Here is a 16,791-nt window from a genome sequence, read left to right on the forward strand (position 1 = left end):
ATTGCTCTGCTTTATTGTGCTTCAAAAATAGTGCTTTTTTTTTTTTTTTTTAACAAATCTGAAGGTTTGGGGCAACCCTGTGTTATCAGGTGATACACTTGTTGGCAATATTTTTAAACTAAGGTATTTACATTATTTTTGAAGACACGATGCTATTGCACACTTAACAGACTGCAGTGTACGGTAAATGTGACTTTCCTTTTTTTTTTTAAATGTAACTTTTCTATGCACTGGTAAACCAAAAAATTCATGTGGCCTGCTCTATTGCGTCTTCAGTTCACTGGGTTAACTGGGAACCAAACTTATAGTATCTCTGAGGTCTGCCTGTAAATGTACCTCAAGAAATGATTAAAGACATACGGGTGAAAAGCTGTGCTCAGGGGAAGAGATGAGAACAGTCCCGGTAACGTGTCTCGTAGGGCCCAGTGGGTAGACCCACATAAGCAGACAGGCCTTCCAGGCCCATTCTGGGCAAGACCCCATGGGTGTGCACACACATGTGTAGGTGTGTGTGTGTGTGCTCGTCTGTTGGTGTGCAAAAACATGGCACGCTCTTTAATCTGCGCCAAGGTGCCAGGGAGCCTGGGAGGGAGGGGGCTCTGGGAGCGGCCGGAGCGGGAGGAGGGGTGGGGTGGGCGGCTGCCCAGGAGGCCAGGCTGAGCGCCCCAAAGCTGCGTTCTCACGGTGCCGCCTGGAGCCGGGAGGAACTCTGGCTGTGTCAGCACTCCCTGGGAGATCTCTGACGATTATCTCAACCAACAATAATTATGTGTCAACAATGTATTATGAAATGGCAACAGTAACAATGGCAGCCAGGCGTTCACAGAGCGCTGATGGTGTGTCTCGGCTGCCAAGCCCTCCCCTGCCGCCCCCCATCAGCCCCGACAAGTCACTCTCCTCCCTTCTCAGTAAGATGGGTAATTCCACGTCCTCACAGGCCGACCGGGGGAATGAAGCATGAGCAGCGTGGCTCACACCGAGGGCTTGGCCAATGCTCCCTCCGTCCCCCTTCCTTCCCCGCTGCCCTGGGGAGCTCGGGCGGAAAGCTGTTCCCGGGGCAGGAGCGCGGTACATACGGTTGGAGGTGAGTCTGTCTGCTCCCCCGAGAGCGTTGAAAGCGCCGTGGACGTTGTGGACCTGCGGAGAAGCACAGTGAGGACTGACCCCAGGATGCCACCACCTCTAGGCTCGGGCCTGGGGAGGGGCAGCGGCCAGATGCCAGCTGGTCTAGAGACCTTGCCCGCGTGTAAAACGGGCACCCAGCACGGTCTGTCTCGGAAAGTCCTGGGGCACGAGGCACAGAGGAGGCACGAGCTTGCTTCCAAGCCCTCGCTGCGAGACACTCGCAGTCCTGGGTCCTGAGGGTCGTCTCATTTAATGCCTTTAAGGATGGACCACGGGCTCATTACAGGAGCAAACTAAGGTTTGGAGAAGCGCTGAACTCTGTCCAGTGTCCTGCAGCTGAGAAGTGGCTGAGTCCAGCTCAGGGTCAAGCCAGAGCTCAAGCATGGAGGCAGACGGGAAACTCAGGCAAAGGCAGAGGTGGGTCCCAGCACACTCCTCCTGAGACCCCACCTCCCTCTGAGAGAGGGCCCAGGGCTGCGGGCTCCCTGTCTGTGGTGGGAAACACACAGGAGTTGTGAAGACATGGCTCCTCTTGGCAGCCGGCCTGGCTGTGTTCCCCCAGCCAGGGGCTGAAGGGCACCTCCTACTCTCCTCTGAGGCCAACGGGAAACCAGGTCAGCCTCCAGGAAAACTGAAAGCAGGACAAAGCCTGCCCAGTACGTGGAATCTGTCGTCAAGGACATGCTTAACAGGGGTGGGTGGGGTAGGCCTCCTGGAGGGCTTCCTGGGGGAAGTCACAGCAGGCTTTGTAGGAAAGTGGGAAGTTAACCAGGCAGGCAGCGCATGCAAACACGCAAGCGTGGAGACTGAGAACCAGAGCTTGCTTGCCCTAGAGAGGAGTGGGATGAGGGGTGGGGAGGGAAGAGGTCATAGAGGGCAGAGGGGACAGGCTCCTACGGAAGGGCCACTCAGGGGCAGTGGGTGACCCGGCCCCCGGTCCCAGCCTCAGGCCACTGATGTCTATCAAGCACTGAACAGAACCGCACACTCTCAACAAGGCCAAGGGAAAGCATGTCCCTTGTGCCTGGAGACCAACTAACGACATGGGTTCTAACCCCAGGACAGTGGCTGTGGAGGCCAGAGTGCTAGAATGTTCCCTTACACCATCGCGTGTCAGGGTTGTATCTGACATTCATTTGTATGATTATTTGATTAATTTCTGTCCTCCTCTCTAGACTATTCAACACTCCATACAGGCAGGGACCAGGCTCATCCTCACCAATGTGTGGAACACCCAGCACATAGTAGGGGCTCAATTAATATTTGTTGAATGGATGATGGATGATGAATGGGTAGATAAATCCTCAGCTAAGTATTTTACATTTAAAAAAAATCCTATTTCCACCATAAGAAGCAAGTATATTACTGCCCTTGTGTCCTGCAGCAGCAGACGGCAATGCAAGACGGCCCCTGCCTCTCCTCGCCCCTCCCCTCCCTCCTCCTGTCCCCTGGGCTTGGCTGCAGCCCTTTCCTCATCTCCCAACCTGCAGCCTCGCCTCACCTTCCACAAGGCAGGTGGGTGCTCTTCCTATGACAGCCACCTGCCTGCGTCAGACCCCACCTTCCTAAATCTAATGTGGGTCTCTCGCTCTACCTAAAACCCAGCTCCCTGCTCCCCGCTCCAGGTGACACTTTTGAGCCCTCTGCACTGACGCTGACGAGCCTCCGGCATCTCATACACAGAACACCGTTCTGATGTCATGGACACTTGCTGGTCCACTTTTTTTTTTTCTTTCTGAAACTGATCTTGAGGGTCTTTTATATGAAAATGACTGACTGGATGTGCCATAGGGTGCTCTAGGAGAGGGGTGACATGCAAGATGGCCCCTGCCCATGAGACTTCCCTGTCCTGAGCTTGGCCAAATCCTTCTCACCCTTCAGTGCTTGGCTTAGATGTCATCTTGGATGTCACCTCCTCAGGGAAGCCTGCCCCGACTTTCCAAACTGGGGAGTACACTGCCCTCATCTCCATGCCACTACCCAGAATCCTGTGCCCCTCTTATCTCTTGTAATTCCATTTATTTACACTTAGTCTCTTCTTCACTTGAGGGCAAGAATCCACTGCTGTTACCCCAGGGCCACAGGCAAAGCTTGGAGCAGAGCAGAGGTTTTGAGGGGGTCTGATGAATCCATAACTCTCTGAGGCACAGTCAAGGAAGGCCTGGGGCCAGACACACCTAGTTTTCAAGCTGTGCGCCCCTGGGCAGGTTACTGAACCCCTCTGACCCTGTTTCCTCCTCAGGGAAAATAAATGCTACCCGGCATCCTTGAGGGGGTTTTTGTGATGGCTCAACCAGGCTTCATCTGAACACTGGTCCGCAGTGAGAAAGCACAGGTTGCAGTGCAGGCTGAGGGGCCAACAGCGCCCACGAGGGAGTGTGGTCTGTTGCCAAGATGGGGTTTGGACTCTGGAGGCGCCTCCAGGGAGCTGCGTGACCCTGGGCCATGACTCTGGTCTCAGTACCGCCGTGTGCACACCAGGGCTCACAGTGCCCACCTCCCCCGCTGTGTGAAGGATCTGCTGACCTGGTGGGTCACACAGGCAGCTGGGATGCTGCCCAGCGCCCACAGATGGAGGGCCCTGGGCCCTCCACCTGCCTGCGGTTGGTCAGCTCCTGTCCCGCTGGATGGTGAGCACCCCACATCTGTCTCCCCCACGGCCATGGGAGTCCCTGCCCACCGACAGCATTTCACCCTGCAGGGCCTGGTGTAGAGTGAGGCCACAGCTCATTTCACTCTGAGCCAGGCAGCGGTTCAAAGCTTCACCTGCATGAATTTATCTTCACTACAATTCTATGAGGAAGGTACCATTACTATTCCCATTTTACAGTGAGATCACTGACGCTTAGCAAGAATAAATAATTTGTCCATGGTCACACAGCTTGTAAGTGGTGAAGCCAGGATCCGAACCCTGAAAGGCAGGCGGGGGAACCAGCGCAGAGCAGTCCCTTGAACAGAAAGATGGGAGGCTGTGGGTGTGAAGCCTATGTGAACTCGCCTTCAGGCAGGGTCCACAGTCCTAAGATAAGCTGTGCTTCCCAGAGTGTGTGGACAGCGAGTCTGCTCCAGAGAGACCTCACCCGCACTGTTCCAAAGCCTCACCTCCAAGAGGAAAACCTCTGGCGCTTCCAAAGAGCCTGGGAAGGCGGTGCTCGATGCATGGCAGGGCAAAAATGTCAGGAAAGAAGCAGGAGCAACGTGGAGGGAGAAGAAGTGAGACAGGGTGCACAGGAGGCAGCCCATGGTGTGGCCCCTGGGCAGAGCTGGCTTCAGAGCTGGGCTCTGCACCAGGCTGTGCCCTCTCTGGGACAACATCTAGTATCTCTGGGGCTGCTGAGAGGGTAAAAGAGGATCATGCTTGTGAAGGAAGGTGCTCAGCACACACAGGATTCAGTAGGCCTCAGCCGGTGTGGCACGAGCATGTGAGGCGGGCAGTGGGGGCACGCATGTGCTTGTGGATCGGTGTGTAAGACGCTCCAGTCTGGGGGTGTGTGTGTGTGTATCTCTGGGTGGTGTGTGTGTGTATCTCTGGGTGGTGTGTATGTGTGTGTGTATCTCTGGGTTGTGTGTGTATGTGTGTGTGTATCTCTGGGTGGTGTGTGTATGTGTGTGTGTATCTCTGGGAGGTGTGTGTGTGTGTGTATCTCTGGGTGGTGTGTGTATGTGTGTGTATGTGTGTATCTCTGGGTGGTGTGTATGTGTGTGTGTATCTCTGGGTGGTGTATGTGTGTATGTATCTCTGGTTGGTGTGTGTGTGTGTGTGTATCTCTGGGTGGTGTATGTGTGTGTATATGTGCATCTCTGGGTGGTGTGTGTATGTGTGTGTGTATCTCTGGGTGGTGTGTGTGTGTGTATCTCTGGGTGGTGTGTGTATGTGTGTGTGTATCTCTGGGTGGTGTGTGTGTGTGTGTATCTCTGGGTGGTGTGTGTATGTATGTGTGTGTGTATCTCTGGGTGGTGTGTATGTGTGTGTGTATCTCTGGGTGGTGTGTGTATGTGTGTGTGTGTATCTCTGGGCAGTGTGTGTATCTCTGGGTGGTGTGTGCATCTCTGGGTGGTGTATGTGTGTATCTCTGAATGGTGAGTATATATATGTGTCCAGGGATGACTGCTCTGGTTTGGGGGCTGCCTACAAGAACGCTTGTACACCCCAGTGTGTGTGTTGTGTAAGACCTGAGTGTGTGCCTGTGTGGTGTGTGTTCAGTGTGTGCGCTCAGGGTGCATGTATGAGCACATGTGTGTCGGGGCCCTTTCAGTGTGTGTCTGATGAGTATGTCTGTTCATGTGAGCAGACGTGTGTGCACACGGGCGGTAATGGTGTGCATGCATGCACTCATGTGACAACCTGGGCCCTGTGCACACATCACCGTGCCTGGAGGGCACCAATGCAGTGACCTCACCCACAAAATGGGATTCTCATCAAGCCAGACTTGGGGGCAGGAGCTAGGGTAGCTAGATCAGTACCGCGGCTGGAGCAGTTACGTCCGCTTCTGATCCTCGATGCCCCCTTGTCCCGCAGGGCAGAGCAGCCCTCCCCGTCAGCATAGCTGCCTTCTCGTGGCCGGCAGAGATCAGGCGGTCAGCGTCCCGTCCCGGGGAGGAAACTGTCAGGCCGGGCCTGCCAGATATGGCCCTTCCCATCAAAATCACAAGGACTCTCAGGACACTTCCTTCAGCCTCCTGAATGGACGTGGGCACTGACACCATGGCGGACAGGGCCCCGGACTCGAGGCCGACACCCGCTGGGGGAGCCCTGGACAAATGGCTCCTCCGGGCCCGGCTCCCGCTGTCAGCTGCGGTGCCCCCTCCTCCCTCCCGAGGCCAGCCTGGAGCTGAGAGAGCACCAGCACCGAGGACTTGCTGTGAAAGTCCCAGGCCCCAGTCTCACGCTGAGGCTCTGAGAGCAGGGTCGGGGACAGGGCAGCCACGCTCAGAAGGAAGGTGAGGGCGCGTTTGGTGGAGCAGAGGCCCGAAGGGCGTGACCCCTCTGGAGGCCCTCCCGGTGCCCGAGCAGGACGGAAGAGGCGCTGATGCCCACCTGCACCCACACCAGCTGTGGCCCGCTCACCTGCAGCGTGTCCCCAAAGGAGAGCTTGTGGATGACATGGGTCATGTCCGGGTTCTGCGGCTGGGCTGTGGCACTGTGTGTGGACACGTGGAAGTTACCCGGGACCTGGGGGAGAGATGGAGAGCTCAGGGGCCAGGTTGGCAGCCCCAGCGGGCAGGGTGCAGGGCCTCACCTGGGCTGGATCTGGATTTGCATCCCAGCTTGGCCATTTTCCAGCCATGGGACACGGCTCTCTCTTAGCCTCAGACTCCTCGTCTGTGGAAAGGGTGTGTTAACAGTACCCACTGGAGGGGGCTGCCCAGGCTGTGGGTGGAGGAGGCATGTGAAGGGCCCAGCTGGGCGCCTGGTGAAGGACCGAGGCTCAGAGAGGCAGCCGCCCATCATCAATCCCTGGCTGTTCCCCACATGGGGGGTAGGCGTGCAGACTCAGGAAATGTCCTCACACCCCAAACACCATCACTAGCCCGGCTACCGCATCACCGCAGACTGGGGCCCGTGAAGTCGAGACCACAGGGCCCCCCTTTCGCCTCTGGTGCTGAGGCCCTGCAGAGCGCAGCCTGTGAGCGGTACTGCAGGATGACCATCTGCTCAGCGAGTGGCACCAGGGAGGCCGCCACGGAGCTTCCTGGGGCCTCCCTCCCCACCGCTGCTCAGACCACTGCCCTCGCTGTCGTCCTGGCCCTGTCTTCCTCTCACACGGACGTCCCGCCCATCAGGAAAAGCTGCCAGCGCCACCCCCGAGATGCCCAGCATCTGACCCCTCCAGCCTCCACCGCCTTCCTGGATTGGACGCGGTGGCAGCATCCCCGCTGGGTTCCCAGCTGCCACCCTTCACTCCCCCGGGCCCTTCCCCAACGGTGGCCAGTGGGGACCTTTTGAACCTGGGTTTGGTCCCGGCACGCCTCTGCTCAGGACCCTCCAAGGCACCTGTTCTCGAGGTGAAGCCACATCCTCACGTCCTGCTCTGCTTCCTCCCTCTGGTCACGCCGGCCTCCCTGCTGCCCGGGGAACAGTGCCACTATGGTACCATCTTGGGCCTTTGTGCTGCGCCCCCTTCTGGAACCCTCTTCACATGGCTCGCCCTCTGGCCTCTGCTCCGGGACACCCCCGCCACCCACCCCCAAGGCCCTGATGTTCTGAAACACTCAGCATCACATGCCACCTTGCCCTCAACTTGTTCTCATCTGTGTCCCCCCACGAGAACGGAAACCCACTGGTGGGGTTTGTGCCTGACTTGATGCTGTATTCCCCAGACTCTGACCCAGAGCAGGTGCTTCATAAATATGTACTGAATGAATGAAAGAATAAATAAATGACATTAATCCTTAAAATAGCACTTTTGGCTTTGGCACCCAGTACCTCCTGAATATTCACTGGAAGGACTGATGCTGAAGCTGAAGCTCCAATACTTTGGCCACCTGATGCAATGAACCAACTCATTGGAAAAAACCCTGATGCAGGGAGACCCTGAGGGCAGGAGAAGGGGACGACAGGATGAAATGGTTGGATGGTATCGCCGACTCAATGGACATGAGTTTGAGCAAACTCTGGGAGATGGTGAAGGACAGGGAAGCCTGGCATGCTGCAGTCCCTGGGGTTGCAAAGAGTCGGACACGGCTGAGTGACTGAACAACAACTTCTGTTTTACAGAAAAGGAAACCGAGGCTCAGAGCAGTGAAGAAACTTGCTATTGTCACATGTCAAAACTGGGGCGACTGACCTCAGCAGCCCTGGGCTGATGCCATGGGGAGGCAGCCCTTCAGGAGGTGCCAGTCCTTCGGGAGGTGCCAGGCTCAGGGAGATGACCCAGATGCGAGCCTGGCCCTGGATGAGCCCTTGGCCTGCTGTGACACAGACTCAGGACAGAAAATGCGGCTGCCTGACCACACTGGTCCAGAGGGAAGCAAAGACGGTGGGAGCGATGATGGAGGGGCCCCAGCTCATCTGGGCATGTTCTCAGGGAAAAGGAGACCCAGTGCTAAGCTCTGAAGCTGAGTCAGGAACACGGGGGAAGGGCATCTGGGCAGAGGGGCCGGCGTGAACAGGTATGGAGGTCAGAAGCTGCCGGGTCGGAGGCACGTGTGAGGAACAAGAAGAGCTGGGTATGGATGAACCCCCAGAGACCTGGGGCAGCGGCTGCGGCAAGAGACAAAGAGCCATGGGGGGCACTGCTTGGCAAAGGCCCCGAACGCCACCCTGAAAACTCAGGCTTTATTTCATTCCAGCTCAATAAAACCTTAAAAAGCTGCACTGGAGGAAGGAATATGGCCTATGGCTTAGCATCCACCAGCCCACCAGTCCATCAAAGTCCGCTTATTTGATAAGCACACCTGTCTCCAGCATAACGCTGTGGGCTTCCTGCAGCAGCGTTCCTGTCTCCACTGGGACTTGAGCTCTGGACTGACGGGAGAGGTACCAGGCCAACAGAGCATGGCCTGGCCTCAGTGCGTTGCAGTCAAGTGTGCCCTGGGCTGCTCGGAGGAGGAGGCAACCTGCTGGGCCTGGCTCAGGGGGAACAGGAACAACAACTTGGCAAGATCTCCCTGGCGGGACAGCGCTGCCCATTGCAGGGGACCAATAGCAGGGCAGCAGCCGAGGGCCACACACAGGTTCTGGTCTGGCCTCACTTCCTAGCTGGAGGCCCCTGGGCAAGCTCAGTACCCACCACCCTGTGCCTCGGTTTCCCCATCAGGGAAATGGGAATAATGACCACAAAGGGTTGTGGGAGGGTTAAATGAGATGAGGAATACAAAACTGATGGCAGGTGTTACTGCGTTGGCTTCACGGCACAAACACATTTGAGCCGAGAGAGAACAACCCTTCTGGAAGAGGGAAAAAGTGTATATGTGCAGGGTGGAAATCCTATTGCCTTCTGAAAGTAATTTAACCTTATTGTTAGTTAAATAAAGAATATCTAGATGTGAAAGTCGCTCAGTCGTGTCTGACTCTCTGCGAGTCTATGCACAGTAGCCCGCCATGCTCCTCTGTTCATGGAATTCTCCAGGCAAGAATACTGGAGTGGGCAGGCATTTCCTTCTCCAGGGGAACTCCCCAACCCAGGGATCGAACCTGGGTCTCCTGCATTGCAGGTGGATTCTTTACTGTCTGAGCCACCAGGAAATATATTTTTCACTGTGAAAAATGTCACGTGATAAAATTAGAACTAAAGTCCCATTGCCTGCTGCCCCCAGAAGTAAGAAGCTGACAGCATCCGGTGTGCGTCCTTCTGAGTTTTTCTAGGCAGTGACATGGGGCCCCCTGTGGACAAGGCCGTGGGCAGGGTTCGGAACTGGGCTTGGAACCTGGGCCTCACGCGGCCAGAGTCAAGTGAGTCAAGGAGGCTGGCTCCATACGTCTGCCACCTGCGGCTGCCCCGCGAGGCTGTGACTCAGTGACCCACTCCCCCTCGGCACAGAATCCATCACAGGTGGCTGACTCATGCCAGCACACGCTGGGCTGAAGAAAGCAGAGACGACGCTTTTAGAGCTGTGACTTAGGAACCGACGTCAATGTCTCTGATGGGCGTTCAAAAACATATAGACGGAGCTGGGTTGGCCCATCCTGTCCTCCTCCTGGGGGGCTGGGTGATTAAGCAAGGAGTCCGCGCGGCCAGGGGTTGCTTGAAACAGGCGCACGCTGGGATCTGGCTGACCTCCTGATGAGTGGATAAGGGGGCCGTGGGGCAAGTGTGAACCTGCGGCTGGGAGATGGCGGGGTGGGGGGCTGCGGACCTCACCGTCATCACAGCTGCCTTTCCTATCTAAGCACCCCTCGACGGGGCGCTCCAGGGAGGCACGAGCCTTAACCCTGCACAGGAGGCTGGCCTGAGCTGTGACCGAGAGGCTGGCCTGAAGCCACAGTGAGCAGGGGTGCGGGGACAGAGCAGGGAGCCTGCTGCCAGGTGGCCTGGCTCCAGATCCTGGCTCCTGGCCCTTTAGCAGGTCATGTAATACCCTGCGCCCGTTTCCTACGCACTGCTGCGAGGACTAAATAAGCTAACAGTGGGGTAGAGCCAGGTGAGAACCCAATAAGCGGCCGCCAAGAGGTGTGACCCTGTTCTAGAATCCCAGCCCTCCTTGACCAGAGAAAACCCGCTTCTTGGACGTCACCCCTGCACACTGCGTGAGCACACTTGCACTGGAGTGCTGGCAGGTACCAGCTGATGAGATCACGGATACCCCACTGACAGGAGATAGGGCCAGCTGGGGAAGGGCAGCAAGACCTCTCCTGTCCCCACTGTGACATGCACTTCACAGACTTTAATTTGTTCACGTCTCACAAGCTGTGAGGGCAGTATCACTATCCCCATCTTACAGACGAGGAAACTGAGGCTCCGAGAGGCTAAAATCGCTTAGGCTTTTAACCAGTGAACGTCATTGCTAGGATCCTCAACCACAGGTCTGTCTGACCCCAAAGAGCAAGTTCTCGTTCAGCCAGAGCCAGCAGGAGACCCATCAGAGCCTGCTGAGAGGAGCCGCCTGTAGCCTTGGCATGGCTGCCACGCTGGGTAGGGTGTGGCGCTGGGCTGTTTTCCAGGTGGTCCTCCTGTCTCTCCCGGGCGCCTCCTGCTCACCATCTGGAGTGTCCATATCTGCTTAACCCACGTGATCACACCCCTCGCCAGGGAGACCTCCACAAGAAGGAGATGCGTGTGTGTGGTTCGTTCATCTTCAACCATCTTTCTACCCCACGGATAGGCCTTCTTTCTCTCAGTGGGTCTCCTCCACCATAACACTCACTTCATTTTCTCCCCAGCCGCTTCATGAAATTACACACTGGCTTGACGGTTTACCTGTCACCCCGTAACAGACCGTAAGTGCCACCAAGAGCAGGGGCCTCGGTTACTTCTCTTGGCACCGCACCCCAGGGCCGAACGTGGAGCCAGGCACACAGCAGGCACTCTCGAGCAGGATGCATGAACAAATGAGCAGGGGGAAGGGGAAGCAATGGTCTAAAGAAGTTAGAATGTGAAGAGGACTGGAGCAACATACGGACCATGATGGTGGAGGAAGGAGAGAGAGGGTGCCCCGAGGGACCCGTGTCAAGACCTGTGAGGGAGCAGCAGCTCTCCAGGCAGAGAGGGGGGCAGAGCGAGGGTACTGGAGGCAGAGTGAGAGCCTGGCCCACCACTCATGCACCCACGTCCCTGGCTGTGTGCACACTGGCCTTCCCTCATCTCCGAGGCCCATCCTCCACTGTGGCCAGCATCCCGAGAACTCTGCTGTGCAGTGGACCTGTTCTCTGTCACGCGGGGGCCTTTCCCTGCAGCATGTGAGTCAGTGGTCCACCCTGTCCTTAGAGCACCAGCCCTCCTCTTTGATTATGTTCTCTTCCAGACTCCAGGGCCCACTCAGCCCTGGTTTCCTCCTACCTATCTGGCTGCTCCTTCTGCCTTTCCTGCCCACTTCTAAGCGCTGGTGGGCACCAGAAGTCAGCCCTCAAACTGCACCCTTATCAAGGTCTTAGGTTCTTATATTTTTGGTACCATGGACCCTTTGTCAGTCTGCCAACACCTACATTTTAATTGCTTCAAGTGTTTCAAATGCATAAAACATATAGAATCATAAAGAAATAATATTTTAAACAGTAACAAAATAGATCAAACATTTGCGCATGCCTCTTTATTAATGCAGCAAATAATGAGACCTGGTCACAGGCCAACTAATGACTGTAATGTCAAAACTGTGATGAGTGTAAACAGCATCTCAAAATGATCTGTGACAATTTAAATGTGATATATACATTGTAATTTCTATTGGTGACAAGGTCACAGGTGCTGCTAACACTACTATAGCTTATTGCCTACATTCAGCGTAGAATAGAGTGTCGAATCGGAGTTTAGCACTTATGAAACTAAACATGTCATTCTTTTTCTTCCATCCAGTTCACAGACTCCTTGAATTTGATCTGCATTCCTGGGGCATCTGTGGACCCCAGGTTTAGAACACTCTATACCTCTCCCTAGGTAATCTAGCTTAGACCAACGATTCTCAAACATGAGTGGCATCGGGACTCCCTGGAGGGCTTGTTACAACACAGATTCCATAGGTCTGATGTGGGGCCTGAGAATCTGCATTCCTGACAAGTTCTGGGTGATGCTACTGCTCTTGCTGGGGGGCCCACTTTATTTATTGACATACAGTTGATTAACAACGTTGTATTAATTTCTGCTGCATCGCAAAGTGACTCAGTTAGACATATACACATTCTTTTTCATATCCTCTTCCATTATGGTTTAATCACAGGATGCTGGATATAGTTCTGTGCTACCCAGTAGGACCTTGCTGTTTATCCATTCTATCTGTAATAGTTTTCACTGCTAACCCTAAACTCCCAGTCCACCCCTCCTCCCCGGCAAGCACAAGTCTGTTTTATGTCTGTGAGTCTGCTTCTGTTTTGTAGATAAGTTTGGGTCATATTTTAGGTTCTGCATATAATGGGTATCATACAGTGTCTGTCTTTCTCTTTCTGACTCACCTCACTTGGTATGATAACCATCTGGGTCCATCCATGCTGTTGGAACTTGGGGACCCCACTTTGAGGGGTGCTGACATAGACCTACGACAGCCATCACCTGTTTACAGATGACTCCCACCCCGCCCAGAGCTCTCCAACGAGCTCCAGAAGCACCCCCTCAACTTCCAATTTAACATCTCCAGTGAGAATCCTAAAGGACATGTGTCCAGAATTGACGGACTGAGTCCCAGCCCCCATTCCCACAGAGTCCGTGCTTTTCCATGCTTCCATATATAGAAAACGGGATCACCTGGCTGTCGAGACAAAAGCCCAGGAGGTTTCTTTGATTCCACTCTCGCCCTTGCCACCCACAACCAATTGATCAGTAAGTCTTGTTGATGCCACCCCCCTGGTCTGGACCCTTCTCTCCAATACCACTGCCACAAGCATCGCCTGTAACCTCTGCTCTTGGCCCTCTCCAGTCTACCTCTGTGTAGATGCCCAAGTGATCTTTCTAAAGATCCACTGTCCAGGAGAACATTCCCTGATGATGGAAATGTTTCATATCTGCACTAATATGGTAGCCACTAGCCACATGTGGCTTGCAATGTGGCAAGTGAGACTAGGGGACTGGATTTTACTCAATTTAAAAAAAGTTAACTTAAATGGAGCTGTAGGCTACTGAACTGGATAGTGCAATTCTAAAGCATGAATCAACTGCACTGCTTTCCTACTTAAAACCTTCAAATGGGCCCCATCACATGCACCATAAATCCAAGTCACAGGGCACAGCCAAGACCCTGTGTGGTAGCTGATCAACAAAGGGACTCCTGAGCCACACCTCCCAGCACCCACACTCTTGAGTATTTCTCCCAGTCCCTCGGTATTTCCACTGTAGAACCTGGGCTGGCAGCTAACTCCCATTAACCCACAAAATGTGGCAGAAGTGATAGTCTCTGCTTTAGCATTTAAGGAAACCTGAACTGTGATGCAAGAAATCCACATGGAGAGACCACATGGGAGAAAGAGACAGGTCCAATCATCCCCAGCATCTGGGCTGAGCCTCCCAGTCATCCAGCCGGGACTGCAGCAAGGAGGACACGCCAAGGAGGGCACGCCAAGGGGGGTACACTAAGGCGGGCACACGAAGGGGGGCACACCAAGGAGGGCACACGAAGGGGGGCACACTAAGAGGGGCACACTAAGGCGGGCACACGAAGAGGGGCACGCCAAGGGGGTCACATTAAGGCAGGCACACCAAGGGGGCACGCTAAGGGGGCATGCCAAGGGGGGCACACCAAGGGGGGGCTTTAGCTCCAGGTTGTTGTTTCCAATGAGACTCAGGCTCAGTGTGACTTTTGAAAGCCAGAAATCTGAACAACCATCGACAACAGGGTGCTAGAACCCACCCAAAATAGGTACCCCATGTCCAAAGACAAAGAAGCAGTCGCAACAAGATGGGAGGTGCAATCACAATGAAACCAAACGGGTAGGCGACTCAGAATCTGGAGAGCAATAGTACCAAAGAAGTTCTTACACTGTTGTGAAGGTTCTGAGCCTCATGTCAGACTTCCCAATCTGGGAATCTGCAAGGGGACTGGGAATCCCCACGGAGTTTGACTCTGAAGGCTAGTGGGTTTTGATTACAGGATTTCCACAGGACTGGGGAAAACAGAGACTCCAGCCTTAGAGAGCAAACAAAATCTTCTGTGTGTCAAGACCCAGGGTAAAGGAGCAGTGACCTCACAGGAGATTGAACCAGACCTACCCCCTAATTTTGGAGGGTCTCCTGTGGAGATGTGCTTTGGCAATGGCTCGCCGAGGGGACGAGGGCACGAGGGCACAGGCAGCAGCAGTCCTGGAAGGGGTCACTTGGCCTAGATCCTCTTGGGGGTCGCCATTAACCCTACCATAGAGCCTGTGCCAGCCAACCACCAGGAAGGGAGAGCAACCCACCCGTCAGCAGACAACTGAATTAAAGTTTTACTGAGCATGGCCCTGCTCACCAGAGCAAGGCCCAGTTTTTCTCACCACCAGTTCCTCCCATCAAAAAGCTTATACAAGGTTATCGTTACCATCTTTCTAAATTCCGTATATATGCGTTAGTATACTGTATTGGTGTTTTTCTTTCTGGCTTACTTCACTCTGTATAATAGGCTCCAGTTTCATCCACCTCATTAGAACTGATTCAAATGGATTCTTTTTAATGGATGAGTAATACTCCATTGTGTATTCATGTTGATGTATGGCAAAACCAATACAATATTGTAAAGTAATTAACCTCCAATTAAAATAAATAAATTTATATTAAAAAGAGTAAAAAAATAAATAAAATATATAGACAGAAAAAAAAAAAAAAAAAAGCTTATACAAGCCTGTTAGCCTCATCTACCAGAGGGCAGACAGAAGAAGCAAGAACCACCACAATCCTGCAGAGGCTAGAAACAAAACCACATGACAGAAAGTAAACCAGGATATAAAAGCAAAGAGTTTTGTACCAAATGAAGGGATAAGATAAAACCCCAGAAAAACCACCAAATGAAGTAAAGATATGCAACCTTCCAGAAAAAGAATTCAGAATAATGATAGTGAAGGTCATCCAGGATCTTGAAAAAAAGAATAGAGGCAAAGATTAAGAAGATGCAACAAGTATTTACCAGACCTAGAAGAACTAAAGAACAAACAAACAGAGATGAACAACATACTGGAAGGAATCAATAAAGGCACAAGACGGATAAGTGACCTGGAGAACAGAATGGTGGAAATCACTGCCACAGAACAGAATATATAAAAAAGAATGAAAAAAAAAAAAATGAGGACAGCCAAGGAGACCTCTGGAACAACATTAAACGCACCAACTTTTGCATTATAGGAATCCTGGAAGGAGAAGAAACATAAAGGACCTGAGAAAACATATGAAGAAATAACAGCTGAAAACTTCCCTAAGACGGGAAAGCAAAGAGCAAACCAAGTCCAGGAAGCAGAGAGTTCCGGGCAGGACAAACCGAGGGGGGACACACAGGGACACACGGTAATCAAACATGATGACAATCAGAGACAGAGACAAAACATTAAAGCAACAAGCAAAAAGCGACAAAGAACACACAAGGGGACTCCCATCAGCAGTTGATTTCTCAACAGAAACCCAGCAAGCCAGAAGGGAATGGCATGGCATATTTAAAATGATGAAAGGGAAGAACCTACAGCCACGAATACTCCACCCAACAAGACTCTCGTTCGGATTTGATGAGAAATCAAAAACTTTACAGTCAAGCAAAAGTTAAGAGAATTCAGCACCAAAAAAACAGCTTTACAACAAATACTAAAGGAACTTCTCTAGGCAAGAAACACAAGAGAGGAAAAAGACCTACACAAAATAAACCCAGAACAATTAAGAAAATGATAATAGAATCACACGTATCGATAATTACCGTAATTGTAAGTGGATTTAGTGTACCAACCAAAATCATAGACTGGCTGAGTGGATGAGAACATGTTCCTGTACGCACTGCCACTTGCCACTCCTCTCTATTAAACCTCCCAATTGTAAAGGAATTATTTTATATTGTTAGGTTAATCATGTTCCCGTTATGGCTTGCAATCGCAATTATCTTTTGTTTTTTGTCTGGGTATTGATTGTGAAAACCGATAAACATCTTTTACTATTGTGATTATGTAACTATCATTCACTTAATACCATCTGTATCATGATTGGTCAACAGAAAATAATAGAATTCTATATCATTAAAACTACCATTTAATAGAAAAACCTGAGTCTACTTTTTAAAATCCAGATGCATAACAGGATTACTTTGAAATTTTTTGAAAAACACAAATGCCCAGATACTGCTATTCTTCTCCAAAGCTCCAGAAGCATTTCTAATGAGCAGCCATGTTTAAAAACAACTGGACTAAATGAAAACATCATGTTGTTTTAAATTTATACACTTTAAATATATACACTTAAATGTATACAATTTAAATTTAATTATACCTCAATAAAGCTGGAAAAAAGATAAATATAAAGACATACATATATACAGAGAGTATAGATTAGAAAGATTTAAGAAACATTATTACTCAGCCATTAAAAAGAATACATTTGAATCAGTTCTAATGAGATGGATGAAACTGGAGCCGAT

The 16,791-nt window shown here is 52.3% G+C and overlaps 1 protein-coding gene across 2 annotated transcripts in view; it reads right to left on the minus strand.

Annotated features, from left to right (window-relative positions):
• Nucleotides 1-16,791, minus strand: part of ERGIC1 (endoplasmic reticulum-golgi intermediate compartment 1) — a 113,671-nt gene that overhangs the window by 19,117 nt on the left and 77,763 nt on the right. For both annotated transcript variants that reach the window (XM_040262744.1, XM_040262745.1), the window contains exons 6-7: nucleotides 6,194-6,298; nucleotides 1,077-1,137 (exon numbers count right to left, since the gene is read on the minus strand). In XM_040262744.1, the coding sequence (XP_040118678.1) occupies nucleotides 1,077-1,137; nucleotides 6,194-6,298 (166 nt within the window). The remainder of the gene's footprint in view (nucleotides 1-1,076; nucleotides 1,138-6,193; nucleotides 6,299-16,791) is intronic.

The sequence above is a fragment of the Oryx dammah genome, unplaced genomic scaffold, assembly GCF_014754425.2.
Source record: "Oryx dammah isolate SB20612 unplaced genomic scaffold, SCBI_Odam_1.1 HiC_scaffold_20, whole genome shotgun sequence".
NCBI lineage: Eukaryota > Metazoa > Chordata > Mammalia > Artiodactyla > Bovidae > Oryx > Oryx dammah.